Source organism: Fragaria vesca, linkage group LG2, assembly GCF_000184155.1.
Source record: "Fragaria vesca subsp. vesca linkage group LG2, FraVesHawaii_1.0, whole genome shotgun sequence".
NCBI lineage: Eukaryota > Viridiplantae > Streptophyta > Magnoliopsida > Rosales > Rosaceae > Fragaria > Fragaria vesca.
In genome coordinates, this window is record NC_020492.1 from 19,565,725 (window position 1) to 19,593,313 (window position 27,589).

General features: G+C 39.9%; 4 protein-coding genes across 4 annotated transcripts in view; all 4 read left to right on the top strand.

The window, feature by feature from the left end:
• On the top strand, nt 1-3,441 carry LOC101300779 (homeobox protein knotted-1-like 3-like). The gene is made up of 6 exons (XM_004290881.1): nt 1-900; nt 2,029-2,149; nt 2,255-2,448; nt 2,535-2,666; nt 2,791-2,927; nt 3,134-3,441. The coding sequence occupies exons 1-6, from the start codon at nt 190-192 to the stop codon at nt 3,339-3,341; spliced, it is 1,503 nt and encodes a 500-aa protein (XP_004290929.1). The 5' UTR covers nt 1-189; the 3' UTR covers nt 3,342-3,441.
• Nucleotides 3,442-7,886: 4,445 nt separating this feature from the next.
• LOC101301062 (neurochondrin-like) lies at nt 7,887-13,392 on the top strand. The gene is made up of 18 exons (XM_004290882.1): nt 7,887-7,941; nt 8,020-8,197; nt 8,351-8,501; nt 8,589-8,725; nt 8,893-8,996; nt 9,144-9,239; nt 9,434-9,527; nt 9,730-9,850; nt 9,954-10,153; nt 10,455-10,546; nt 10,649-10,704; nt 11,066-11,155; nt 11,250-11,349; nt 11,575-11,679; nt 11,756-11,828; nt 12,424-12,587; nt 12,804-12,858; nt 12,979-13,392. The coding sequence occupies exons 1-18, from the start codon at nt 7,939-7,941 to the stop codon at nt 13,032-13,034; spliced, it is 1,875 nt and encodes a 624-aa protein (XP_004290930.1). The 5' UTR covers nt 7,887-7,938; the 3' UTR covers nt 13,035-13,392.
• A 364-nt stretch (nt 13,393-13,756) lies between these two features.
• Nucleotides 13,757-17,091, top strand: LOC101301352. The gene is made up of 8 exons (XM_004290883.1): nt 13,757-14,338; nt 14,617-14,684; nt 14,786-14,987; nt 15,088-15,185; nt 15,294-15,363; nt 15,532-15,603; nt 15,786-15,899; nt 16,548-17,091. Exons 1-8 carry the CDS (start codon nt 13,925-13,927, stop codon nt 16,605-16,607), a joined length of 1,098 nt encoding a protein of 365 aa, XP_004290931.1. The 5' UTR covers nt 13,757-13,924; the 3' UTR covers nt 16,608-17,091.
• A 1,062-nt stretch (nt 17,092-18,153) lies between these two features.
• The window catches only part of LOC101313577, a 12,315-nt gene continuing 2,879 nt past the window's right edge, over nt 18,154-27,589 (top strand). The window contains exons 1-12 of the mRNA XM_004292689.1: nt 18,154-18,237; nt 18,928-19,774; nt 19,893-19,981; nt 20,089-20,187; nt 20,706-21,375; nt 21,543-22,595; nt 22,698-22,818; nt 23,528-25,368; nt 25,849-25,969; nt 26,140-26,260; nt 26,372-26,455; nt 26,642-27,106. Of these exons, the coding sequence (XP_004292737.1) occupies nt 18,154-18,237; nt 18,928-19,774; nt 19,893-19,981; nt 20,089-20,187; nt 20,706-21,375; nt 21,543-22,595; nt 22,698-22,818; nt 23,528-25,368; nt 25,849-25,969; nt 26,140-26,260; nt 26,372-26,455; nt 26,642-27,106 (5,595 nt within the window). The remainder of the gene's footprint in view (nt 18,238-18,927; nt 19,775-19,892; nt 19,982-20,088; nt 20,188-20,705; nt 21,376-21,542; nt 22,596-22,697; nt 22,819-23,527; nt 25,369-25,848; nt 25,970-26,139; nt 26,261-26,371; nt 26,456-26,641; nt 27,107-27,589) is intronic.

Genomic DNA, 27,589 nt, shown 5'->3' on the forward strand with positions numbered 1-27,589 from the left:
GAGCTCTGAATTCTTAAAACTCTCATGCATACATAGATTCTGTACCTTCCACAGGTACAGAACCCTCACAGCTTCTTCTTCTTCAATTCATCTTCATCTAGGACCTCAGAGTCGTCGTCGGCAACTCTTGTTGTTATTCTTCTCTGTTAAATCAATACAAGAAAACAAAAACAGATCGAAGTGATCGATATGGCGTACCACAACCACCTCTCCGGAGACTTACCTCTTCACCACTTCACAGACCAAGCCCAACAGCAGCAGCAGCAACACAACCAGTCTTTCATGTCCGACCAACCCGACCCGAATTCCAAGTCCACGGAGCCTCACAACCCTTATCAAACCGCTCCCAATTGGCTCAACAGCGCCCTCCTCCGCACCCAGTACGCCACAACCACCTCCGGCGCTGACACCAGCAACGGCGGTGGAGGAGGTACTAATTTCCTCAACCTCCACACAGCCTCCGACTCCACCGCCGCCTCCCAGGCCTCCAACCAATGGCTATCCCGCCCGATCCTACAGCGCAACCACAGCGACGTCATCGATGACGTCGCTGCCGGCCCCGGCGACTCCATGATTGCGGGGGCCATGTCCCACGACTCCGCCGACATGAAAAACGACGCCGCCCTGAATAACAAGAGCGAGGGTGGCGTCGCGGTCGAGAGCGGCGGAGGGGACGGGGTCATGAACTGGCAGAATGCGAGGCATAAGGCCGAGATTCTAGCGCACCCGCTTTACGAGCCGCTTCTATCGGCACACGTGGCGTGCCTGAGGATCGCCACGCCGGTGGACCAGCTGCCGAGGATCGACGCTCAGCTGGCTCAGTCGCAGAATGTGGTGGCTAAGTACTCTGGTATGAGTCACGGCATGGTCGGCGACGATAAGGAGCTTGATCAGTTCATGGTATGTTCAAATGCTTAACTTGCTCTCTTCTTGTTTGCTCAAATTAGTGCTGATTTGAGTAGTTTCTTTCTTCTCTTCCTTTTAGTCTGATTTTGATTATTGTATTTCTTACAATTATGATATTAAAATTGACCCAATTTTGGGTGAGTAACATAATATATTAATTCAGAAATAGAATACAAGAATATGATCATCACCACTCCTAAATTCAATGAAAAATTAAGCCCAAATTTATGTCAATTCAAGCTTTGTGGGTTTATACGGTGGCTCAAACTACACATATACGGGCAATTAAAATGTTAGTAAGAAGAGAAATTTATTCGGTGCTACAGAGTATCATTGAAATTTAACTGTTGAATATTTTTCATTTAGACATCTAGTTAACGAATCCAGAATACTTTAGAGCATAATAAAACTCAATGAATCCGGAATACTCCAGAGCATTATAAAACAGGTCGCATATTAAGTGTTTTTCTTGGTATGATTAAAAAAATAAAAAGATTAGATGCTTGAAGATTTCCATAAGAGTATGGGGATCTGAAAAAGCTAAGGATGCAGAGTTGCCGGGGTCTGCTGACATAGCAAAAAGTGAGGCTTGTTTAACCACAAACACTGACGCAACTTTTCATAAAACATGCGGGAGGACAAAAGCTGGGTTTCTTAGAGAAGAAGACATTTCGTTCCCTCTGTTAAAAGTGATTTACAAAATTACAAAGTTCTTTCACCATCTATGTCTGTACTTCTGTCTTCCTAGAACACTGTCTTTAACTTCAAGGCAGTACCCGTTCTGTATTCGATATGTTCTATAGTTGTTCTAGAGTCCTCCGCAAAGTTGAAACTTCCAAGCCAAAAGCACTTCGATTAGTTCATTGTGTATTGTGCTCCTCAAACAATGACTAATTTAAGAGTTTTTTTAGTTTTGAAATTTTGCAATATAATCTCGGTTTTTCTTATGATAATTCAGATTAATCAATTAGAAAATGATCAACAACGTTAATCCATTGATACCATTCCATGTTACACCAGTCATAAGCAGCAACTCATTGTGTTGCATTTTCTAACTTATCTAAATTCTCATGCTATGTGCCTATGTCAAAAATTTGATTGTTTTCTTTTCTAATGATACAGAGGCATTATGTTTTGTTGCTATGTTCTTTTAAAGAGCAACTGCAACAACACGTCCGCGTCCATGCAATGGAAGCAGTGATGGCTTGCTGGGAGATTGAGCAATCACTACAGAGCCTAACAGGTGAATTTCACTTTCTGCAACATATCATTTCATTTTATGTGGCTGTTGTCTCGAATTGTATTTACTGAGATGTAACATGCAATGTAATTGAATTGAAATGAACAGGAGTTTCCCCCGGGGAGGGAACGGGTGCTACAATGTCTGATGATGATGAAGAGCAAGTAGACAGTGATGCAAACTTGTTTGATGGGAGTATGGATGGCCATGACAGTATGGGATTTGGCCCTCTTATCCCGACAGAGAGCGAAAGGTCCTTGATGGAGCGCGTAAGGCAGGAGTTGAAGCATGAACTGAAACAGGTAATGTTTCTATGAAAACTTTTATATCATTGTACATCACGGTACAATTTCTCCATTAACACTCTGAAAAAGCTTTTCATTTACAGGGTTACAAGGAAAAAATTGTAGACATAAGGGAGGAGATTCTGCGCAAGAGAAGAGCCGGAAAGCTTCCCGGTGACACCACCTCCGTCCTGAAAGCTTGGTGGCAATCACATTCCAAGTGGCCATATCCAACTGTAAGTTTAGGCTAATGAACGCTTTGAGTCTAGCTGACATGTGAGCACTAACAAAATTATCTAACAAGTGACACACTGACACATTGACAAGTACTGAGATATGATTTTCTGTATCAATTTTCAGGAGGAAGACAAGGCTAGGTTGGTGCAAGAAACTGGTTTACAATTGAAGCAGATAAACAATTGGTTCATCAATCAAAGGAAGAGGAACTGGCACAGCAATCCTTCAACCTCCACAGTTTTAAAAAGCAAGCGCAAAAGGTATAAATATTGATTGAAATCATATGCATGCATTCCTGAATTGAACTTTCTCATGAGCTTTGCACCAACCTTAGTTTGAAATAAAAGTAATGCAGGTGAAAACAGCAGTGATCGATTCGTATAAATTGCGGAAGATAGTAAGAGCCGGTCATCTGCACTTGGTTCAAGCTACCACTACAGTGATAATTCCAACATGGAAATGATAGCTACTTACGCCTGTTGGAACAAGAAGACTACAAGATTCAAGTGAAAGGAATTATCATACTTTGTTTTGACAGAAAGAAAAAGGCTAACACGATTATGAGCATTCGATACAGGTATGCTCAAGTGCTGCATTGGGCGAATGCATGTAATATCATATCAGTAGGAATTCAGCAACTAGGAACTATGCTACTGAAAAACCGAATTGGATAGTCCAATAGATCGCTTATAAATTTTTGTTTATAATCTTCATTGTATGTGAATAAGGAAAGTGGTTTACAGTGTAATAGCCTGAGCAGTGGTTTCTTGCATCACACTAGTGATTATAGCGTTTCAAGTACTTGTAGTAAATAAGGTATAAAAGTTTAGAATGGAGATGCTCCATTGAAATTTATATGATTCTCTTTGTGAAATGAGACATGGTATCTATAAGTCTCTATAACATGAATTTTCGATTATTTCAATCGAATAGTGCCTCTCTGGGTACTTGAAAAGAATTTCAGTTATATTTCGTTTCTCCGAAACAACAAAAGATTAATGTTGATTTCATTTGCTAATCTAAGGAACTAAATAGTGTAGGATTGGTTTTGGAGAAGCTTAATCAACAAATTTAATCATTACAAGTAGACACCTATCTGGCATTTTTGTTCATGTAATCACTAAAGTTGAACTGTTAGGTAGAAGAAAAGCTATCAGATCAATGCCTACCTGCCTTAAAAAACTGAGGAAAAGTAATCAAGCATAAAACAAGCCATAAACAACTTGAACCTAACCATAACACATAAACCATATACTGTCCCAGTTCATAATATGAAAGATGAATCGAAGATTAAGTTTCTGAGTTTATCTATTCATAAATGTGAAAGAAAGTTAAAGAAACAATCAAAGAATGAAACAATAGATACAAATGTCTATACACATAGATCATCATCTACTTAAGGGACACATATCAGAAACCATTAGTAATGGAAAATCATCAGAAACTATTTTGGGACTTGTCCTGTCTTGCCTTTGTTCATCCCTAATGTCGATGCTGCATATCCAGCACTCGAAAAGTGAAAGTATGCAGGATTCTCAACTTCCCTACCAACTCCGTCATCGAAATTTAGCGCGTAACTCTGAGGATCATACTGTGCCTGCACCCGTCTTTTCTTGTAAATGGAACCAATCGAACGAATGAAATTCTTCCACTTTGGTCCGGCCAAAACCTCTGAAAGCTCTCGAACTTTCTTCACATTCTGCACCAACCAACTCTCTCTTGCTACTTCTCCTTGTTGCAGTAGATATCTGCCTCTAATTCCATTATTGTTTCTTCCGCAAGGTACTACTCTACTGTAGAGTCCCCAGAAACAACCACAAGAAGAAGTCTGAACCAATTCTTCACCGTAGTATTCATCATCAGTTTCATGATCTGGAGATGAAATGGAGGCCATTTTCTCAAGTGGGATAGCCATGAAAACTGAGAGAGATGATGATCTATAAGAAAGAAATTAAGCTATGCAATATCTCAATATCAATGAACAAACTATATATATTGCAACTCTTTTGGATATGTATAATGTATTAAGAGTAATTAAGAGTATTAAACAACTAATCACCGACTAAAGACCAGGCAAGTGCTAGCTATGAGGATCTCAATCCTTCTTTATGCCGGCCAGAACCAATTATTGGAGCTAGCTGTGACTTGAACAAATGCCAATATCTGTTCGGTTTCTTTGTTAAAAGCCAAACTAAAACAGCTCGTTAGTGATTGTATACGTGCTAATGCGGTAATCGTTATACTTTGTGACAGTATTTTAGTGTTTGCTTTAATCGTTAATCATCTTTGAAATACTGGATTGTATATAAACTATCTTAACGATCGTCTTGTATGTAAGAGCCAGCCAGCTCTCAGTCTGGCTTCTTCGTGCATGCCACTAATTCCTTTTGCCAAGAGAAAGAGAAGTTCCAAAAGAAAGTCCAAACTCCAAGTCTATAATCCAGACCTAAATTTTTTTGAATGGTAAACCAGACCTAAATTGGCAAAGTTGAAAGCTATGATAAGAAGAACTACAAGAGAATGAATCTGAATTCTAGTGGAAAATATTGAAGCCAGAGGACACTATGGAGTGTCGTGCAAATAAGCAACTTCATTAAACTTTGTTGACAAGAGTAAGCCAACATAAAATGAATGTCAAATAATGTTGTTAATAATTTAGAAGCAGAGCTAACTTCCACTAACGACTAGTTTACCATCACTCACAAGAGGATTCATCTGAATTTCGATGAACACTAGATTTGAATTGTTCCGAAAAAATGAATAAAAGAAATTGATTGGCACAATCAAATATGCTGCAAACACATCAGGACAAGTTCTGTTTGTTCAGAATTAGATCCTAAGTAGAGTTTGCCTACACGCTAAAATTCATCAATAACAGAACTCATGGATAATAGAATTATTTTTCAAACAAGTTCTGAATAGAATTCTAAAATGAAAAAAAATTGTGAAAAGAATACAAGACCAAGTTCATCGCCTTATCAGCCCACATTGAAATTCAAGCTTAATGGGCCAATTCTCCACACTATAATCCACCGAGTCCTGATCTGAGTGGGACGTTCTGTTTAGTCCATTCAAAACGACTGCGTTTTTACCCTTGTGGAGGGGTAACGTACCATCAGGTTTGATATATATCAAGAAACGCCACGTCGTTTAGGGTTTCAGCTAAAGGCCGCAATCGAACACTTGGCAGGCGGTGGCGTTGCCGAGCTCTTACACGTCGGCGAGTGCGGCAAACGCGCCATGAATCCATGGACAGGGCCAAGCTCGTCCGCTTTGCTGCTGTCATCTTCGAAATTGAGCGCGTAGCTGGACGGCTCGTAGCTGAAATCGGCCGACGTGGACGAGTGGCGGTTCCGTCCCCGTAGTCCAATCCTCGACACGTTGTTCCGGCTCTTCGGATTATTCTCCGGCGCCGACCTCCTCCAGCTCCAACCCCGGCTGTCCTCATCTTCCTCCAGAACGTCGTCCAGAATATTCCGGCTCGTGGTCGACTTCTCCGGCGGTGTCAGGCTCCCGGAGGCGGAGGGCGGCAGCCGCGACCGGGTGATAATATCGTCGGCGCGTGTGGTCTCGTCCTCGAAATTGAGCGAGTAGTTGTAAGCGTCGTAGCTGAAGTCGGCCGACGCCGCGCGCCGGCGTCTGTGTCCTCCGATTTTGGAAATGAGATTCCGGCAGCGGTCCCTGATCTCCGGCATCATCGGCGACCGCGGCGTCCGGACGTAGTCCTCGTCGTCCAAGACGTCAAAAGGATGCGTGGAGCTCGAGAAACACACAGGGAGGCACATCGATCGGTGGCGCTGCTTCTCCCTCAGATTGGCGTTGCTTCCCGGCGGCGATATGGTTCCGTATTCGTTCATCATTTTGGCTTCTGATATTTTTGGTTTGATTTTTTGTGATCGGTGATGGCGAAGAAGAAGGGTGAGTGAGTATTTATAGGTTGAGGTAAAAGAGGGGGAGTGGTGAATGCGGGCCCGGAAGTTACGCAGCACGAAGCTGGAGCGAGTTAGCCGTGGGTTGTGCGTGGTACCGGTTTTCCTTTTTTAATTATTTTCCAGTGTGATGCCCGCGTTCGACTCTTTTTTATTTTGTTTTATTTCACAAAGTTACCTCAGGGTATTGCGTTGTAATTTCCATTTTTCACGGCGTTAACTTGTGGTGAAAGTAAATAACTAATGACGATAAAATAGGGTGGCACAGATTGTGTTGACGGGTTTCGGTGAGTGGTTTTCTTAGTTTCGGCGTTAACTTGTGCCTCTGGGTTTAGTTTATGTTTAAGTTTACGTTGATTAGTCTTATCTTATCTACTAATCAGTTCATAATTTGCTTCAATCGGGGAACTATGCTCATCAGCTAGAGGCATTCTTGCTGAAGCAATCTCAAATGGTTGAGGAGTCATTTTCTCCGTTTCAAAAGCTAATAATGACCCTTGATCAAACAATATAGGGTTTTGTAAACGAAAGGTCACGAATTTGATTCGTATATCTTGCTTTGTGCTCACGTTAGGTTTTAAAAGGTGGTCATCAAAACTCAAAATTTGTGATGGTAATGGTTGATGGAGTTTTCAACCTTTGCGTCATTCCTCTCTCAACGGTCTATTTCTTAAATTAATGCCCACCAGACAATTAGAATCAATTATAATATTTTGGTTTTTGCTTCCAAATTCGAGAATGACAAAGAAAAAACCCGTATTTGGATAATGAATTTTTGTAACTAATTTAGGCCAACATTGTTGAGATAATTTCTTTTTTGTCGCTCATGATGATTAACTGTTATGTAAGAGTGCATAACATTGCTACAATGACATCTTATATTCAAAGAAAAAAATCAGAACATGAACATCCCTCATTCAATTCAGTAAGATTACTAAAGCATAACCATCACATGTGATCGAGCATGGAAGAGCATAGAAACCCCATACCCATGCTTAAACCCCGTCGACGCTTAAATCCCGATATATTCTGGTTATACGGATGAATCGTCTTGACTTTGCGCCTAAAAATATAGTCGACTAGTGTTGCTAGTAAAGTAGAAAAATCATTAAATTGGGCTGTAGTTTTTCACCATGATCCCAAAACAATGGGCCGTCCATTATATAGTAACATTTCCGTTGTGGTCTCTGCGGCCCAAACTCAAACACAAAATTCATTCGTGGAGTCAGGATACTGCAGAGAAATCCCAGAAGCCTCCAGAAGTTCAAAAAACCCTCCAAAATTCTCAATCACCGGTTTTCTCTTCTCCAGAATCTGCTTCTTCTCACCTCTCAATTCTCCGATGGTAAGCAACTCCTTCTCTCCCTCTCTCCTTTTCTCTCCTCTCTCTCTATCTCTTAATTTCTTGTGCCTTTCATTTCAGGACCAATCGTCGCCGGCGCTCGATGACTGCTTGAAGCTACTGAAAGGCGAAAGAGACGAGCAGCGCCTCGCTGGACTTCTCCTCGTCACCAAATTCTGCAAAGGCGACGACCTCTCCTCCCTCCTCACTATCTATCACGCCGTCGGCGTCCAGTTTCTCGACCGGCTCCTCCGAACCGGTACTGTAGCTCTACACCTTACTCTATTTGAACTTGTATAGCTCACAATTTTGAAACCCTAAGTAAATTCGAAGTTCATTTCCAGCTTTGAATCAAGTAGATTAGAGATTGTAGGCGAGCATGGTTTAGAATTTTGATTTGTTGACTGGTTAGGAATGGGGAAGGGAAGCATAAGTGAAAACCGCGAGGCGTATTTGCAGCTTTCGGTTACTGTTCTTGCTGCATTCTGCCGTGTTCCTGAGATTGCTGCCTCCAGTGAGATGATTTCGAAGATTCCGCTAGTGCTGGAAGTTCTATCCAAAGAGTAAGTTTAGGTTTAGAATGAGAGTACAGTACCAATAATTTTTGAAGGACATTGTTGTTTAGAATAGATTATTCGGTGGAAATGCAGGTCTGGCCCAGCTGTTATCGAGGAATGTTATGAGTTTCTATATTTGGTTTCGACTGCTGCTGAAGATGGAATGATGACATTTTACTCATCTGGGGGCATGAAAATGCTGGCTTCTCATATGCCCATTTTACCTGATGGTATTGCTCTTATTTTGTTATTGATTGTTTGCTAGAATTTCATCCCCAGAATTGTGGTAAACTGTGGAGTTTGGTCTCTTTGTAATAGTTACCTTCTCAGTTTGTGTAAAACATTCGTTTGGTTCTTCAATTCTGTAAAGGATTTAAGAGGTGAAATTACTGTGCAGGTTCAGATCAGATGAAAATCACTATGAAACTTGTGCAATTGCTACTGCAAAAGTTCTATCCTGACCGCATTAACAATGAATATCTACCAGAGCTGTCAATAATTGTGAGTTTGATTCTAACACATCCTCTTACTGTGCTCATCTCTTCCCCGCTTAGATTTTGTAATATAGCTGCAAAAATTAATTGTCACAAGAATGATTAATTTGATTTGAATATAAGGTGGTAATCAGTATTTTTCCTTTCATTTTAGGTGGCTGCAATAGCAAGGCAATTTTCTGTCTTACATGATGCTATGAAATTTGATGCGCTGCACATACTGACTGCCATCCTCTCTCCAAACCTTTCGGTATGCAATCATTGTTTTCTGGTCTTTTCCAGAAGTCAAGATCCTTTTACTAAATATGCTTGGTTAAACTTATTATATGTTGTTCTCAAAATTACTGGCGCCTGTTATGACTGTGTGTCTAATCCTTGACTTCGGTGTGCAGATTGATATCGGTAATTTTGACACTAAGTCTGATATCTTTCTGGTATTTTCAGGCACCGCTTTATGATTCTCTTCGTGTACTCCCTGAAAAAAATTGGCCCAATTATATGCGTGATGGAATAGCTGCCATTCTACAAAACCGTGTTGGTATGTTGATCTCATTGCCTCAATTCATGAGATGTTGTCAGATAGTAAATAACAACTAAACCTTTTGCATTGCATATTGTGATTTTTGAAATGACTGGTTCTTTTCATTTCTTTTTCTTTTGTTCTTGCCCGCTGTTGTTATCTTATATAGGCCTGAAAAATTGATGCTCGCTGATTTCCTATTCTCATGTATTCACTGCAGCACCCACTGAAAAGTTTCAGGCACTTATTTTGGCCAAGTCTATGTTGACAATATTCGGGGCAAAGTGGCTGGTAGGTCAGATAAATTCAGCTGATGGAAAAGAGCCTATTCCAACAGATAGGTATGCTATACTGGTGATCTTTCATATCTGTATGGCTGAGTATGGCGTACTTATATGTTATGTACTGGGTGGGATCGATAGTTGGTTTTCTAATGTTTCTCAGGTGCTTAGTGCTAGTGCTGGAGCAATCAAGGGTTGAAGTTGCTGTTCTTCTAAATGAGCTAGCATACTTAAAAGATGAAGCATCTAAGAAATCCTCACCCACTGCTGAGACAATCCTTCTAAAGAAACGGAATGTAACTATTGCCTTTTCCTTGCTGGAAAAGATAGTTACCTTTATATCAGATGCCAGTGAGAATGAAGGTATGCCATTTTTACCAGATTACTGTCCTAAGTTCCATCAATCTGTTAACCGGATAATATTCTTAGTGTTCTTACAATCTTGTTAAAGAGTTGCTCCTCTTGAAGCACGGAAATGTGCATATGAAGCAATACTTTGAACATTTCTGCCCTCTTCACATTTGGGAGTTCCTTCAGTTTTTGGTCTTCTTAGTCTGATATGAATTAAAATCATAAAAGACAAGTTAGTGTTGTTGTGTTTGAAACTCTCATACTTTCTTATTTGGTCATTGATTGTAATTATCTCTGTTGCAATCATTTGTAGGGAACCTTATCAACGAAAATACCTACTCACTGGTCATTAATGGCCTTAATGAGACAATTGGTGTAGTTCTAGAGTATTTACAAGATGCAAAGGTAACAGTACTGACATTATAACCTTGGATTTTACGTATGTTTTTTTGTTTTGGAGAATGGAGGATTTTACTATGCTATGTTATTCGCATTATGGTTTTTTAGGAACATGAGCAAAGGAAGGGAGATGATCTTCTTGCTTCAGTGCGTGTTATCGGCAGGTATTCCGTCATCTCTCTTGCTACTTATTTTGGGGAGATCTATTTAGAAGATTGCTCTGTTAAAGTTTAAGTCTTGAAAACTTCTCATGGTAGTGATGAGTACTTTGAGCATTTGAACACATGCATATTCACATGGAAATCCGTGTTTCTTCCTAAGCTTGGTAGTTGAAATTTAAATAAGGATATCTAAACTAAAATTAGCCATCAGCTAATGGCTTTTAGCTGTAGTAAGCAGGATCTGATGTTCCATGATCTTATAATCATACCACAGAAAAAGCTAAAATTCCTATCCTTATCATTTGGCATTTAGATAGATTACCTATCCTTTATTACCACTGTTGAGCTGATATATGTGTTGCAGCTATCTTGCAGAGGCACCTCTTGCATGCAGTGAGAAGGTTAAAGAACTTTTAGGGTACATGCTTTCGATTGAAGGTGAAGATGAACCAAGGTTTAGTAACTCTGGCTTAATTATTGCAATAATCCAATAAACCTTACTTATGTTGTATGAGAATGATCTTTATCTATAACATGTCTAAATGCAGGCCCTTCTTTGCCATATGCTTTTTGCTTCCGATGCTGTGTCAAATGACAATGGAGATTGAAGGATGTAAAGCATTGATTTCTTGTGGAGGTCATAAGTCTGTAAGTCAGTGTCATTTAATTCCTATAATGTAGATCCCCATATTAGTTTATATCCGACCAAAATACTCTGTGTATAGTTTTGTTTTCCAGTTTAACTATTGTGATTTTATATAGTGGCTTATGAAGCACGTTTAAGCGGTGAAGAATTTGGTAAATATTCACATCTACTGATTTGTGTCTCAACATCTACAAGCCATTTAGAAAACACATTTGTTCTACTTGCAGGTTGTTGATTTCCTTGTAAATTTGATTGGGCTGCATAGTTTCAGAGTGGATGATAAGGGCTGCATCTTTTTGGCATGCGATACAATCTTGAATCTTCTTCTAAAGGTAGTGTAACATCATTTTATATTGATTTACTTATGTATGCAATTAATGAAAATTGTCTGTTTCATTTCATTAATAGAAAGATCAAGTGCAAGCCCCATTGGATTATTCGACTCTCGTCAATCTGTTGAAAGCGTTGGCACAGTGGACAGGTACCTAGTAACTTTTCCTTTTCCTTTAATATGTACAATGCACCAGCCTATAATGTCTTTGAACTGCCTATTATATTAGTTTTGGAAAATTTGTATGTCTTCTGTTACCCATATTTCTTGTATTTCTGAAAGCATTAACATTTTGAGTAGTACCTATCTAATAGTAACTTTAAACCCTTAATCTTTTCCTGTGCTTCTTTTAGAAGCATAAGACTGGATAAATCCGGAAAAACTACTTGAGACATGTTATCTCTGAACTAGAAAAATTCTTAATCTAGAATTACCTTTCTCTTTTGCTACACTGTCCTTAACTTGTTATGTCTTTCTGTTCAATGATTGTTTTTTGTTTTTGGGTTCTAATGTAAGAACTTACAATTTTTACTTTAAATAAGTCATGTACCCATGTTTCAACAATCCTTATTTGTGAGGAATTCTTGCATATTGCTAGTATTTCATTTCCGGGAAATAGTAAATTAAGAACTGCATCATCAACATTTGTTTTCATTCTATGCACGTTGACATGTTGTACCTCTTAATGTAAAAGTTATGTAATTAGTTCTGCATCTTACTTGGAATTTCTGTGCACTGATTACAGATGGTGTAGATGACCCGTCAATCATAATGATGGCTTCAAGTATTTGCACACTGCTGTTTGATCTTACTTCAGAGAAGGCTCTTCTTAAGCATCCCAACTTTGATGACAGCTGTCTGAATAGCCTGTCTCGGCTCATTGCAAGAAGCATGGCTTCATGGGGACAGGTATACTGCATGATGTGTTGACTGTGGCATAATATCATACGAGTGTGTGTGTGTTTCATACTGACCTCCATGTTTAACATGGAGAGCAAGGCAGTTAGGTTCAATCTCTAGACAAATTGGATTGTGCTTGGACGTTTGACCTTTATAACAGTGTTCACATTATCAACTCTTGAATGGTGCCATAGAAAATTGATTTCCCTTTTTTATTTATTGAAGGATATGTCTGATGCTGCTGAAGAAGAAACGGATCTTCTTGAGATTATTACGGAAGGTTTATCAGCTGCTCTTATAAATAATTTTTTTCTTATTAATTACCTTTGATGCTGTGTGGTGCTGGGTGGTTGGAATTAGTTTCATGCCTGTCAATCTAACAAAGTGTCCTGTGTTGCAGGATATTCTCGATGGGTCACTCGCTTCCCTCGTGTGAGAGATGCTGTTGAGAAATAGCTCAACTGATCCTTCACTGAAAATTTGGTCGTACACTTACTGACATAAGTCTAGATGATTTAGTAGTTCTTGTATTGACGCATTTTTCTTACAAGTAGGAATGAGATTGAAAGGTTGTGTAAATGAGAGTAAGATGGGGAGGGTCACCAAGTGTTTGCAGGAAGAATGACAGAACAAGGCAAAGCTGCAGAACAATAAAGTGCTTGTGAAGACTTACTGAATTATATCATGTTTAGGACTTTTGTTGATATGCTACAATAGTGTTCACATGGGCAATAACCGAGCAAATGAACTATGTTCAGTTATCCTTGGATGTAAATTCAGCGGTTGAAAGCAAACTAATTTTTTTTGTTCTAAATAATTATCTTTACCACTGAATTTACATCTAAAAATGGTTTAGCATGATTTTCATGGTCAGTAACCGTGAATCTGGGTGTGACATATACTAATATTTTGCTCAGATGATTCTGTTGAGCACAGTCCATCTAGTCACATACAATAGCATGAATAGATACTAGCCAAAAATCTATTATTCCGCGTTTTCGACAGAAGATCGTTTTTGACCACATTGACGTTGGTTACACTGCCGGAAATGAGAAAAACGGTGGCCAATTCCGCCCTAAACATCGGCTTCTGTCAAATCGAGAAATCTGCTCGATCAAACTTCCTGTTTAGGCTAACCCACGTTAAGAAAAAGGCCCAATCCCAATCTGTAACACTTCGCGCGAACTCGGGCCCAAATCAAATAAGAAAAAAAGTCGCCGCATAGCTACTGAACAACTGAACGTGATAGGAGACGACTTTCCGAAGCCGCCAAATTCTTCTTTATTCACTTTCCATTTTCTACAGAAAACCAAAAAGCTCACAGCGAGCGAGAGAGTCAGATAGCCATGGGGTGCGGCAACTTCTTCTTCACCATTCTGGTGACCTTCTCCGTAGCTCTGATCACCTACAACATCATCATCTCAGCCAATTCGCCGCTCCAGCAAGACCTCCCCGGCCCGTCGCGCTCGTCGTCGGCGTCCTCTTTTTCCGTGGACCCCGTCATCAAGATGCCGGTGGACCGATCGCGAGGGAAATCGGCGAGCTCCAAGCGACTGTTCCACACGGCGGTGACGGCGTCGGACTCTGTGTACAACACGTGGCAGACTCGGATCATGTACTACTGGTTCAAGAAGTTCCAGAACGAACCGGGCTCGGAAATGGGCGGGTTCACTAGGATCTTGCATTCTGGTAAGCCTGATCAGTATATGGATGAGATCCCTACCTTCGTTGCTCAGCCTTTGCCTGCTGGTATGGATCAGGTTCGTGCTTCGGTTCTCCTTTGTCGTTTTGTGAATTGCAGTTTAGGTTTAAGATTTTGCATATTTGATTAGGTTTAGTTTGAGCTCTAGTTTGTTAGTTACTAAGAATTGACCAGATTTTAATCTTAATTACTGACTTTAAAAGTTTTGAATTACTGGAGGTGGTAGAATCTAAGCTTCAGTAAAGATAGTTTGTTCAAGAACTGGAGAAATTCTGGAAATTTGTGTATAGGATTTACGTTTTCGATAGTTGCTTAGTTCTGTTCTTGTGCTGGCAGGGATATATAGTTCTCAACAGGCCATGGGCATTTGTACAGTGGCTTCAGCAAGCAAACATCAAAGAAGAGTATGTGATGCTTTACTATTTAGCTTCAGCGTTTAATGAACCAGTCGTATTTGTTCATTAGGTTTCATTTTGTGTGTGTACTAATGTAATTGTGTTTGCAGTTATATACTAATGTCTGAGCCGGATCATATAATCGTCAAGCCCATACCGAACTTGGCAAGAGATGGTCTTGGAAGTGCATTTCCTTTCTTTTACATTGAACCTAAGAAGTATGAGAGGATACTCCGGAAATACTACCCTGAGGACAAGGGACCAGTGACTAACATCGATCCAATTGGAAACTCTCCCGTCATTGTTGGGAAGGTATTTAAACTTGTCGTGGCTCTGTTTTTAATTACATTTTTTTGGGGTTTTTTTTTTCCCGGTGTTTTGACTGTGTTTCTTTCAATTAAATGATTTATAGGAAGCTCTTAAGAAGATTGCACCCACCTGGATGAATGTTTCTTTGGCAATGAAAAAGGATCCTGAAACAGACAAAGCTTTTGGTTGGGTGCTTGAAATGTGAGATCTCCCTTGCCAATATAGTGCTTTGATGACATTACTGTAGATTTCCCATCCTTTTGCATGATTATCAGAAAGAATTTTAAACTATTTTCTATCATGATATAGGTATGCTTATGCAACAGCATCTGCTCTCCATGGTGTTGGTAATATCTTGTACAAGGACTTCATGCTTCAGGTTAGTTGGATCCTTATTTTCTTTTCGTACCTTCATGATGGCAAGTTTTAAAATGTTGGGAGTTAGCCATTTGTTAGCTGGAAAAGCAAGTGGTTGCTTCACATGCTTGATGCACTATATGTGGTGTGGTTTAACTATCTAGTGTTTCTGTTTTGTGATGCATACCAGCCTCCATGGGATACAGAAATTGGCAAGAAGTTCATAATTCATTACACATATGGATGTGACTACAATATGAAGGTATTCTGTTGTCTACTAGCTCATTTATACCTTTATCTAGAGTGGTTAGGTATGGGGAAATTATTACTTTTGGCAGTTTGTTTTGGACTAATGTTTCTTTTTTAGTTTTGGAGAAATGAATATATCTTTCAGCTTTTCTGTGTAAGTGAATGGCTAATAATTTTTTATGTTTCTGATTTTAGGGTGAATTAACATATGGAAAGATTGGAGAATGGAGATTTGACAAAAGATCTTACGATCATGTTGCACCACCTAAAAATCTTCCTTTGCCTCCACCTGGTGTCCCAGAAAGTGTGGTATGTAACTTGTATTATCTCTCACCTGTTATTGTTGCTATAAAGTTTGTCGCTGGTGAATAAAATAGAACTGGCCTTAAGCTTGGGGATTGGCCAATGTAAATGACCTGCTGAAATTGACTTGTCTGTGAAGTGTATATTTTTTTTTAGTTTACAAAATTGTTGATTCATTTAACATTTAGGTCTAGTACTACTGGTCTGGTTGATGAGAAATGGGATGGGAATACAGTCGGTTGAGTTTCCTGTCTGATAGATTAGATGGCCTACAGTTACATTTTGAGTATTTCATTTATGGCATCCTCCCTTGACCCGGTTATTATGGTTGACCTGAGCTGAGTCATAATAACAAGGCAGGACTCTTATATCGTCATGCTGTTATTATACTTTTTAAGTTGTCAAAGTTTTGGCAGTTTGCTAATATAACTACAATGGCTTACGCTTATTTTAATTATTGAAGTCTAGGCATACAGTAATCAAAGATATTTAGGTTGCTTCATGCTTATTCTAGTTCACAGAGTTGTTTTTCTCTAACCCAATGTGTAGTCCTTACTGGGTGCCATGGACACCATAGAAGCTTCTGTTTTGATGTTTCCCTATACTTGAACTATTTCATCCACCTGACATTTATAAAAATACAAAACCCTGCAGGTGACTCTGGTTAAAATGGTGAATGAAGCTACAGCAAACATTCCAAATTGGGGGTCATAAGTGAAAGAGCCGGTTTGAGCTGATGTAAACACACACAGCCTGTACATACAAGCTGTGCCACATTTTGGTGCAGAATGCCACGTATGGACACATTTGTGAGTTTCATGTCTCCCTGTCAAGTCGAGTTGAACACTTCATGTCCAACTCTCAGTTCGGCTGCATATGTGCCTGATTATGAGTGTAAAAATCAGGCACAACACATCTGCATTCTGTGAAGATTGCAGCTTATATAGAAAATTAGTATACAATAAATATTTGCTATTAAGCTTGTATTCCCAAGTTACATAGATCATGACGAGCTGACGATTGACAGGGTCACTTTGTGATCCGGTGAGAAATGGTAGAATAGGGTTATTTTTGCTGCATTATTTCAGTTTTCTGTGTTGTTCTTGTTCCAGCTACTGGGCTGTCCTCCGCTCTGTTAGATATCTCTGCGAACCTCTACCTCTAGTTTCAATAACATGAAGGAAAACTCTTAAAATCCAAACAACTAAAAAGAGCAATATCATGAATATTTACTGCTCAAATAATTGATGGATACAAGTCTAGGGCATGAATGTACCACGCCATTTCCACAATTCCACCAACAGTGGTGAATGCTTATCTAGTGGAGTATTTGGATAGGTTTACAATGCTACGAAGTCCCTTTTGAAAGAAATTAACCTCGTTGCTGCAATTCCTTCCATCAGTCACTCAGACTTTACAAATTACAAGCTTGATTTTAAACAATCAGGTCCCCCATTGCAGTAATACTTCATCAGACTTTTAAGGCTGCGTTTGGTGCAGCTTCATAATTACCATTTCACATTTTACCATTTCGAACCTCTACCATCCTGGACTTCCCAACGTTAGAGGGAGATGGTTATCATGGTCATTATCCGAGCGTTGGTGTGGGTTTCAAGAGTGACAATTTTTTACCCAAGACAGGGTACACTCGCAAATGCCGGGATTTCCTCAAATCTGGAGGGAAATCCCCTTACAAATGCACCCTCCTAATATCCACACACAATCTCAGTAAGGGTCCTCTCTACTGCCCACCAGTCACCCTATTCCACGTGTCATCCTGGTTTGACTACTCAAAAGCTTTCTTTATTGCTTTAACTGCCCTTGTGACAACACTGTCTCTGACCCCCCTCTATGATGACTCTCGCTTTTCCCACCATGGCGCACAGAATTCGAGCTGTATTCACAATCAACGGCCCTCCTTCCCCCTCTCACCAACCAATCAAATCCAACGCCTCCTGTCTCTCTCCACTCCCACTCCCAGACGTGCTCCTGTCAGTTGCCTCGAACCACTACACCATTGGATTCTCTCTCTCTCTTCTTCTTCTTCTTCTTCTTCTTCCCAGAGCTCCTCTGTTCCATACAATTCTCTCTCTTCTTCTTCTCCATTGAAAGCTAGGGTTTCTCTCTGCTGCTCTCTTCACCTTCTTCCGCTGATGAAGATGCAGTAGCGGACGGAGCTTTGATCGCCGATTATTATCATTTCCGGGAGGTACTCGCGGCGTTTGATGGCCGGAGGCTAGGGTTTTGAGAGCTCCGAGCGATGGAGAACCGGTGGATGAACAAATGCAACTCGACATTGCCGCCTGCGGCTTCGTCGTCGTCTTCTCAGGAGCAACGGAATCAGGTGATTAGTGGTTTTAATCTTTATCAATCTGTGATTATTCTCTGTGTAATTCTCTTATTTGTTTCGTTTCGTAGATTGAGAAATGACTGTAGGAAATTGTAAGCGGAGCACATTTGAGAATTGAGAAATGCCTAGGGAAAATGTGGGATGTGATTTTATATGAGGTGTTGAATTATGAAGATCAGGACAGTGTGAAAGGAAGACTAGACTAGATGAGCGATGAGTTTAGTTAACTTGCAATCAGATGGCTTTATTATTTACTGTATATATGCTCTGATGCTGAGTTTTGGAGCTTTAAACCTTTAGGATGAAAATGTGAATGCATGCATGACACTTTGCGTGCTTGCGGAGAGAGGATATGAACATACATTGTTTTTGTTGACTGAGAAAGCCTTTGGGAAACAAAGTTTTAATTTTTAGAGGAAATGATCCTGGTCGCATCAATTTTGAATTTTTCTCTTGAACTTGCAATGGATGGCATAGTCATTTGTGTTTGTGCCTGGTCTTAAAACTGGTGCTTGTGAAAGATTCTGCTGTTGGTTTTAAAATTAGGGAGTTTGCTGTTGTATGTTTATTTTCCTTCACGCTGGTGAAACACATGCTGTTCCAGTTCACTAAATTGTACCAAATACCATTGTAAACATGTTTGTTTTTACATTACTGACATACATTTTTAAATTTCCAATGTAGATGGAGAATGCAGGCTATTTGTCTTGTCAGCGTGGCTCACAAGATTTGAGACCGGCGATGCTGGGTTGGTTGCAGGATCCTCTGCTTTCCAGCATCCAGAGTTCAGGTTCCCACAGATCAGAACATGTTAATTTGGGAAATTCTTTTCTGTCTCTCCTATCTGGGTCACCATCGCTATTGCAGCGTGGTTTTCAAGATTTCTCAAATTCCCAACCTATCTGTACCTCTGGTAAAATTTTACCAGTGGGTAATAATTCCATTCTAAACAGTACTCAAAGTACCATTCCATTGTCATCCACCGGGCTACCATCAGAAAAATTGAGTTGGACAAATCTGCAAAGTGGAACAGACTTCTGCCACAATGGTTCATCAAAGGTAGTGCCAAGTTCCATTTGTGCCAGCAATTCTGTATTGCATGATCTGCAGAGTTCAGACCTGGCCAAGGTAGTCATCTGTCACACGGGCCCTGTTAATGAGAAGCTAGAGAGTTCTTATGCCTTGAGTAGGGAATGGCACTGTGCTGGTCCTGCATCTAGAGCAAATATTCAAAATTCCGAAAGAATGCCACTGGAAGCAAATTCCTTCATATCTAATCAGGCATATAGAGTATGTCATAGTGCTAGTCCTGCAGATTCTTGGAAGGCTCGTAGAGAAAGCATTCATACTTCACAAACAATACCACTGGAAGCAAACTCTTTTATTTCTTATCATGCATCTAGTCTATGGCATGGCACCAATCCTGCAGATAATGGGAAGGCTTGTAGAGCTAACATTGAAACTTCACCAAAAATGCCCCAAGCATCCAGTTTTATGAATGGTTGCCCTCGTGTTTTCTGCTCGACTACTAGTGAGTGATTTTATGGATATTGATTGTATCTTGATTTATAAGGATATGCTATTTGCTTTCTTTGGTGCTATTTCAAGCTTTTCTTATATCTGAAATGGTGTTCCTATCATTTTTACAGGTGGCTATCTACTTTTTAGCAATACAGGATTTCTTGGTATTGTTTGCTCTTGCCATTCTTTTCGCATGTCTGCCTTTAAGTTTTGTGAGGTAATAGTGATTTATATCTTGCTGCAACTCTCCTGGTTATCATTTGTATTTCCAAACATCTCGCTTGTTATTGTGTTTAATATTGCTATACTGTGTTTATTTTGTAGCATTCAGGATTATATGGTGTTAACCCGGGGGATGCCATTCGCATGGACAGTGGAGAGACCATTTCTCAATGGTGCAAGCTCTATCTCCCGAAGTTTGGGGTAAGATCTTTTTGGCAAATACTTATCTTAATTTTTTTTTTTTCTTCATGTGGTACTTCTATTTGCATGCTACCTTCTGTACGTGTATGTGATCCTTGCGCATGTGCCTGCATGCTTATGTGCTTATCTGTATATCTGTGTGCACATTTGCCAGCCGGTCTCCCTCAATTGTGTGCATTATGTGGATGGATGTATGTGTGGCAAAATTATAATTCTGTATTTGAGATAAGCTGTGTATTTTTTTGGTCAATCAACGGTGTTACTTCTTTTGCTCTGTTTTGCTGATATTAGGTATAAGGTCAATTACTTGCGGTCATGTTGCATCTAATTTCTTTCTCTTGGTTCTACTGAAACTATGAGACCACTGGATGTCTTATAAACAAAATTTGTATGTTTGTTTGTTTTTTTTTTAGTAGAATATTTGTTTGATTCTAGTTTTACAAAAGTCTGAAAATAGAATTTTTTAGTGTTTGAAGTTTGGAGAAAACTGGATTCTGATACTCTCCATGATGCTTTAGATTAGGATCCCTGGAGATAAGAGTGAATGGGACTGGCCTGAAGAATTATCAGCAACTGCCAGTTTGATGAAACGTAGTGTGCCTATGCCAAAGATATCTAATAGCTCGTCTGATTTGGTCTTCACACGTGGAGGTTCAGTAAGCTCTAAACAGTCTTTTGATGGTGTTCCGCTATCAAAGAATCTTATCACATGTCAGAGTTTGGTTATTAGTGCCGTATCAAATAAACCTGAAGGGAACAGTCAGGATAGTAACAACCCATTTCTCAAGGCTTTGACTGGTACTTCACAGAGTAATTTGCAAATGGCAGATAACATGACAATGGAGCGTGCCATGGCAACTTCAAAGCTAGTTGGAAATGGAGCAGAAGATAGTTGCCAGTTTATTTCTTCTTATACTGGATCTGTGCCCAATAGAACTTCCATTGCCCACCCACCTTTACAGGAACGAAGAATCAATGGTAAAGAATCAGACTTTCGCAGAATTGAAAACACAAGGGATGGTGCCTTCAGAGATGCTGCAATTTCAAATATTGAGCTTAGGCTTGGTCAACCGTACCAATTGGCTCAAACTTCAGGAAATACTGACCTGTCAGCTGTAGGGCCGCCACTCTTGGGCACGGTTGTAAATCCAATGAAATCACTCTTCCCTCAACAGATGAATGCTAGCAGTGCGTCAAAGTTCTTTCCTTTTTTCTCCACTCCTAAAGCCTCTTATATATGGCACACACACACACACACACACATATATATATATATCATATTCCATTATTTAGATTCTCCTTCACCTATAATGTCTAGTCAACTATGTAACTGTTACTTTTGTATCTTGTTGCAGGAGCGAATTGCAGGGAAGAAGTGGAATTTATGCAATGTGATCGTCTTTCTGCCAACCCGTCCAATCCCAGCAGGAATAGAAATTGGAACCAGTTGAACCATGGCAATAATGCATTTGTAATCAGGAATGGCACAGATGATGAAAGAGCACAGAATTCTGTAATTTCACTTCTTACCAATCTGAAATCTCCATGTAAAGAAAATAAACCATCAAAAGCCAATAACTCTATGTTCAATGTCAGTGGGAATTCGATGAGAAATACACTACATTCTGAACCTCTATCTGACAAGAACGACCTCGCTACTGTCTGGCGGAGCGGAGGTAATAGTGAAAGGCAACTGGACATGTCGCACTTGGGTTCCTATAAACTAAATGACAATGATAAAGGGCTGAGTTCTGCTGCTCATGCCTCTCAACTTGCAAAGGATTTGGGGTTCAGAATACGCAAGGAGATGGAAGTGTCTAGTTCTTTCAATAGGTTGAGTGGTAATGGGGATCCTAATTTCTCAACAGCACATAGAAACAGCTGCTACTCCCATCAGTTGTCTGGTGTGCCACTGGGTACACCTGAATCCAAAATAATGTCCAATTATCCTGAGAAGGTTAATTCTTTGGCAAATAGTGGGCAAGTTGATCATGTCTATCTTCGACCCATGGCTTCATCTATGGGATCTGGGATTCCTACTCAGGCAGTCTCAAAAGGTATTCCTGTGAGTGCATCAACCTCTTTAGCAGATCTGATACCGCCTTTCTATAGGGAAGAGTTTGTTGGAGTTCACACTCATTTGCCTGATGATACATTACAAGTGCATGCAACAAGGCAAATGCAAGAGATATCGAAGTTGCCTTCCCCTTCCAAGAACCAAGGGGAAGGAAGAGTTGGTTGCTCTACTTATATGCAGCAGTCTCGCGTAGATACTTCAGCATCTGGGAAGCAAAGCCACAAACTTAGTCTTAGCGATAAACATGATGTTTCTGAAGCTGGGGTTAATCCACATCCATCTGATGTTACCTGTAGGATTGGAACTGATGAAGGTTTTGCTTCCCTGACAGGCGAGTGCAATCTTTTTTTTTTACTGTCAATGTACAATTTTGTTTTGAATACTCATTGACTGTAGCGGTGTAGCTTCTTACCGAAGCCTTGTGATCATTCAGGTGTTAACTGCTGTTGTCAATTCTCACAATATAAACAAGGAAATGCAATACATTTTAAAGAAGTTGGTCTGAAACATCAAACTTCAGTTGTTCCTCTTTGTAAGGAGCAGCCCTCACCAAGGTTAGTTTAGCATGTATAATGTAAAATCAGTTGTAGGCTTGTAGCGTTTCTTACATTTTTCACACTAAATAGGTTGATCCCAATTTTTTATTTTGACGTTGATTTCACAATTTCTGCTAAATGGATTTGTTGACACTTACATGTTAACATCAAGTATGCGTTGCAAGACGTGATTTCTCAAGGTTATGACATTTAGAAATTTTGAATATATCGGTTGTATTGCCAAAGAAAATCATCCATTTGTGATTTTGTGCTATCTGATACTTGCATTTGAAGCGGCAATCTCTGTTTTTAATTTGATAGAGGTTTTGAAATATTTTGTGACCGGTTGGATCCCTTATCTCTTTATTTACAATGATGCCTTTTCTTCAATTGTTAAGTGCACGCGGTCATATCGTGGCAATTGTAAATCCATTTGCAAATAACTATATACTCGTACATTCAAAAATATCACACTCCCAACTCTTAGCTTGCAGCATGTTCAGGAACTTGGCATCAATTAGAAGGTTAAGTCCCCCGTACGCCACTCACTTAAGAATATATAAAACTATATCTTATTGCATACTTGGTAAATATTTGTACTACTGGTTTAGTCATGAGATTTCCTTTTTAGCGGATTGGATCTATAATATAGTTTTTCTTAATTGATTCTCTGCTATACTTGTCCTCTAACAATTATCTTCTTTATATATTCTTTTTGGTATGTTAGAAGTGAAAAGTCAAAGAATGTCCCTGAGCCTAGTGAGCATGAAAGGTGCTGCCACAAAGTGCCCTGTGGTAATTTTCGGGGCAGCTCCAGTCATGCAGCCTACAGAAATTGTTTAGAAATGAATTCTGAATCAAGAGTTGGAAGCTTTTCTGCGGTGTCTAAGGTACAAATGGGAACAGTCAACAGTGAAGCCTCTATGATACTTTCTCCACAATTTTCTAACAGCCATTTAATTCCGAAGGATAAAACTGTTTCCTTGGATCATAAGAGAAAGCTGAGTGGGGAAGTAACCAAGAACAATGCTTATCATACTTCTCAGTGGAGAGATGTGCCAAGTAAGGTCAAAGGGGTTTCTGATGTGACGCGTGTGGACCGCTTAGCTAATCTGTTTGATGCAACAAGAGAAGACAGAGAGAAACTTGGAGATACTTGTGTTAAATGCTTCAATGGGACTGTGCAGATAGCGGACTCCATGAAAGAGCATGAAGTGTCTAATATATCTTCTGGATGCTCTGCTCCTGTGGTTAGTCAGCCATCAATAGAGTTTAACAATATGGAATCTTCAACTAATGATCCTGGGGATCATGGATGTGGAAGCAATTTTGTTGTTGATGAAGGATCAGGCATTGACAAAGCGTGGTCATCAGATGATGCACTTGAAAGTGAAAGAAGTGCCAAGTTCCTTGCCTCTACTGGTTCTAGCCTTAAAAAAGTTGGGGCTCCCAAGAATTTAAATCATGAATCTTCATCTTGCCTTCTTGATGACCTAAAACTACTAAACTCTTTAACATGGCAGAAAGGTCGAGATCAAATCCCAGCTGGGCTTGCCCTTCGTGATAAAGACAAACATCTTCAGAACTTAGAACAAGGCTTGAAGATTGGGAAGAGAAAGAGAGAACTAGCATTGGAATTGAATGCTTCATGTTCCAATTCAGATTCTTCTCGAGTACGACAAGAGAATCACAATAGTAATGGTACTTCACAGTTCACCTCCCAACCATCAAAGAGTTTAATGATGCTTTCAACATCAAGGAAATCGGGAACTCATGTCACTGGAAATTGCATTACTCAATCTAGTTCTAAACCCAGACTACATATATCATCTTCAGCAAAGAAACTCTTGCTTAGAAGTGATTTACACAAACTGCATGATGACAAAGAGAGTGAGGTGAATAATGTTTTCCAGACAGAATTAAATGGTGGTGCTAACAATCATGAACTTCCTGAAGTTTCTGGTGGGAAGACATGTAAAAGAGATTGCAGTTCCAATGCTTTCAGGCAGTTCCAGATACAAGAATCTAGTAGAAAAGATACTAAAAGAACCAAGTACAATTCTGTAGATGGTTTCAAATCGACATGTAGTCAGCAAGTGAAGATTGGTCATAGGAAAGCAAGGCCAATAGTATGCGGAATATATGGTGAATTAACTGATGGAAGTTCGACTGGACGAATGTCAAAACCGGCAAAACTTGTTCCTCTCAGCAGGGTTCTTAATTCTTCCCGCAAGTGCATACTCCCCAAACTTTGCAACTCTAAATCAAGTTCCATGAGGAAGAAGAAACTTGGTGGGGCTGCCATATGCAATACATATGACTTGAAGACTGAAAAATACAAATGTCATGATGCTATGGTTAAAGTTAATGATACTTCCATGAGAAAAAAGAAGAAAGAATGCTCCCCTGGAGAGAGAGAGATTCATAAAGAGCTGTTCTCAATGGAGAAACAAGGAGATGTTCAAAGTGAAAAGGATCATCAAAAGCTAGACAGTATTACCCATACTCAATTGCAGATGAAGCCTAAGGAAATTCGGAAACGCAGCATATATGAATTTACAGAAAAAGGTAAAGATACATTGTTGCTTTGTTTCTGTTTCATTTAAACTTAGGTTGAAGCTACATACTTTCGTTGTTCCCTGATATAGGAAGTGTTCTTGGTTATAGTAGAGCTTTTAAGTTAAGTTCCTTTTAGGGATTGATGTCCCTGACTTCAGCATCGCTGTAGGGTTCTGAACACCAAGGAACAATCTATTCAAAATATTTTTTCTGGTAAATGAGAATACTCTTAATTGCCCAAGTGAAAGTTTTAATTTGGCTAACATACATGTGTTCTTAGTATCAGTTGTTACTTCCTTTTGAAAAATAGGTACAAAAAAACAAAACATATCTTGATTTTGCAACAGCAGAAAGACAATAACTGATGTAGGGAAGATTTCTGAAAGTGTGATGGTTCATACAGGACATATGCAACTATTACATGTTTAAGTTTTCTGTTCATAAACTTAATTGTGATGTAACTGGCTTTTGGCTCTACTTGTTCATCAGGGGACGATACTGGCTTTAAAAGTTCTTCTGTATCAAAGATTTCAAATTTCCGGCCAGCAAACGACGGCAAACTTGTAAATACTGGTGAAGATAGTGGGTTATGCCAACATAGTGCTAAAAAGTGAGCTTGAAAAGACCCCAGTGGTTATTTTACATTTGCAGTTTTCTTATATAGTTTTTGTAAGGAATCAAAAATGAGAAGGTTTTCGATTCTTGCCTTCGATAAATGATGGTTCTGAATGTGAATTATAAATGGAGATGATTGGTTACAGTGTTTTGGTTTTAGTGCAGTTCTACTCAAGAGCACAGGTGCCATTGTAATTGCGACTCAGATCCAATTTGCTGCGTCTGTGGTAGCTCAAACCAAGATGAAATCAATATTTTATTGGAGTGTAGTCAATGTTCAGTCAGAGTATGTGGCTATCCAGAGCATCTTCAACTTCAGTTTTCTCTGTAGTTTTTCTTGCAAATACAGTTTTGTGATTGATAGATTGGTGATTCTGAGTAATGTTGTGATCAATAGGTGCATCAGGCTTGTTATGGTGTGTCCAAAGTACCTAAGGGCTGTTGGTCTTGCAGACCATGTCGGATGAGCTCAAAAGATATTGTAAGAGGAAAGCTGTTATTCCAAATTTATCTATTCCTTTATTTTAATAATGTTAAAAAGTACCTATTTTATTGAAAAGATTTGTGAAACACGAGAGATTGTGAGATGGATTTCATTTTCATTTCTCTTCAACCCTTTTTACTTTTTTAGTGTATGGTTTTCCAATTTGATTGTTCTCGTGTTTAGGTATGCGTTCTTTGTGGTTATGGCGGTGGTGCCATGACTCAAGCACTACGGAGTCAGACAATTGCTGTAAGCATTTTAAGAGCTTGGAACATTGAAACGGAATGTGGGCCTAAGAATGAGCTATGTTCTATTAAAACTTTGCAAAAAGACTCAACTGGATTGCATTGCTCGGGCTATAGACATTCTGAAAGCTCTTCCCTTTTTGTGTCTCAACAAAGTGGCCAACCTTTGGCAGCAGCTCATTGTAAAAGGGGTATGTCATACAGAGTGGATGGTGTTGAGAATTCCCCTAGTGTTAGTAAGACAAAGGTACATAACAGCATTACCATGGGATTAGTTGATTCGGCTACTAAACAGTGGGTTCATATGGTTTGCGGGCTTTGGACTCCTGAAACACGATGCCCCAATGTTGACACCATGAGTGCTTTTGATGTCTCTTGTGTTCCCCTCTCCACCGATGATGCGGTAAGGGTTAAAAACAATAATTGGAAGCAGAATATATATATATATATATATATATATATACAGAAAGGATGTAGAGTGGACGTCGGCTTAAAGTGCGGACGTCCGTCCGTTCTCCATCCTCCGGCGCCGGCGACGGCGCGCCTCCATCCCAGAAGACTCCAGCAGCATCCCCGACCACTTCCCCTCCCCGGCGAGTCCGTTTTTTCCAGTTTCCGGCGAGATCGACTTTGTTTGAAGTTTTGGGTGATCTCGCCGGAAAACCGGAAAAGAATGGACTCGCCGGGGAGGGAAAGTGGTCGGGGACGCTGCTGGAGTCTTCTGGGGTGGAGGCGCGCCGGCGCCGGCACCGGAGGGTGGAGAACGGACGGACGTCCGCACTGGATGTCCGCACTTTAAGCCGAGTGCGGACGTCCGCTTCATATCCTTCCTGTATATATATATATATATAGCTAGTCCTTCCTACGTAAGGGATCTTTCGTTTTT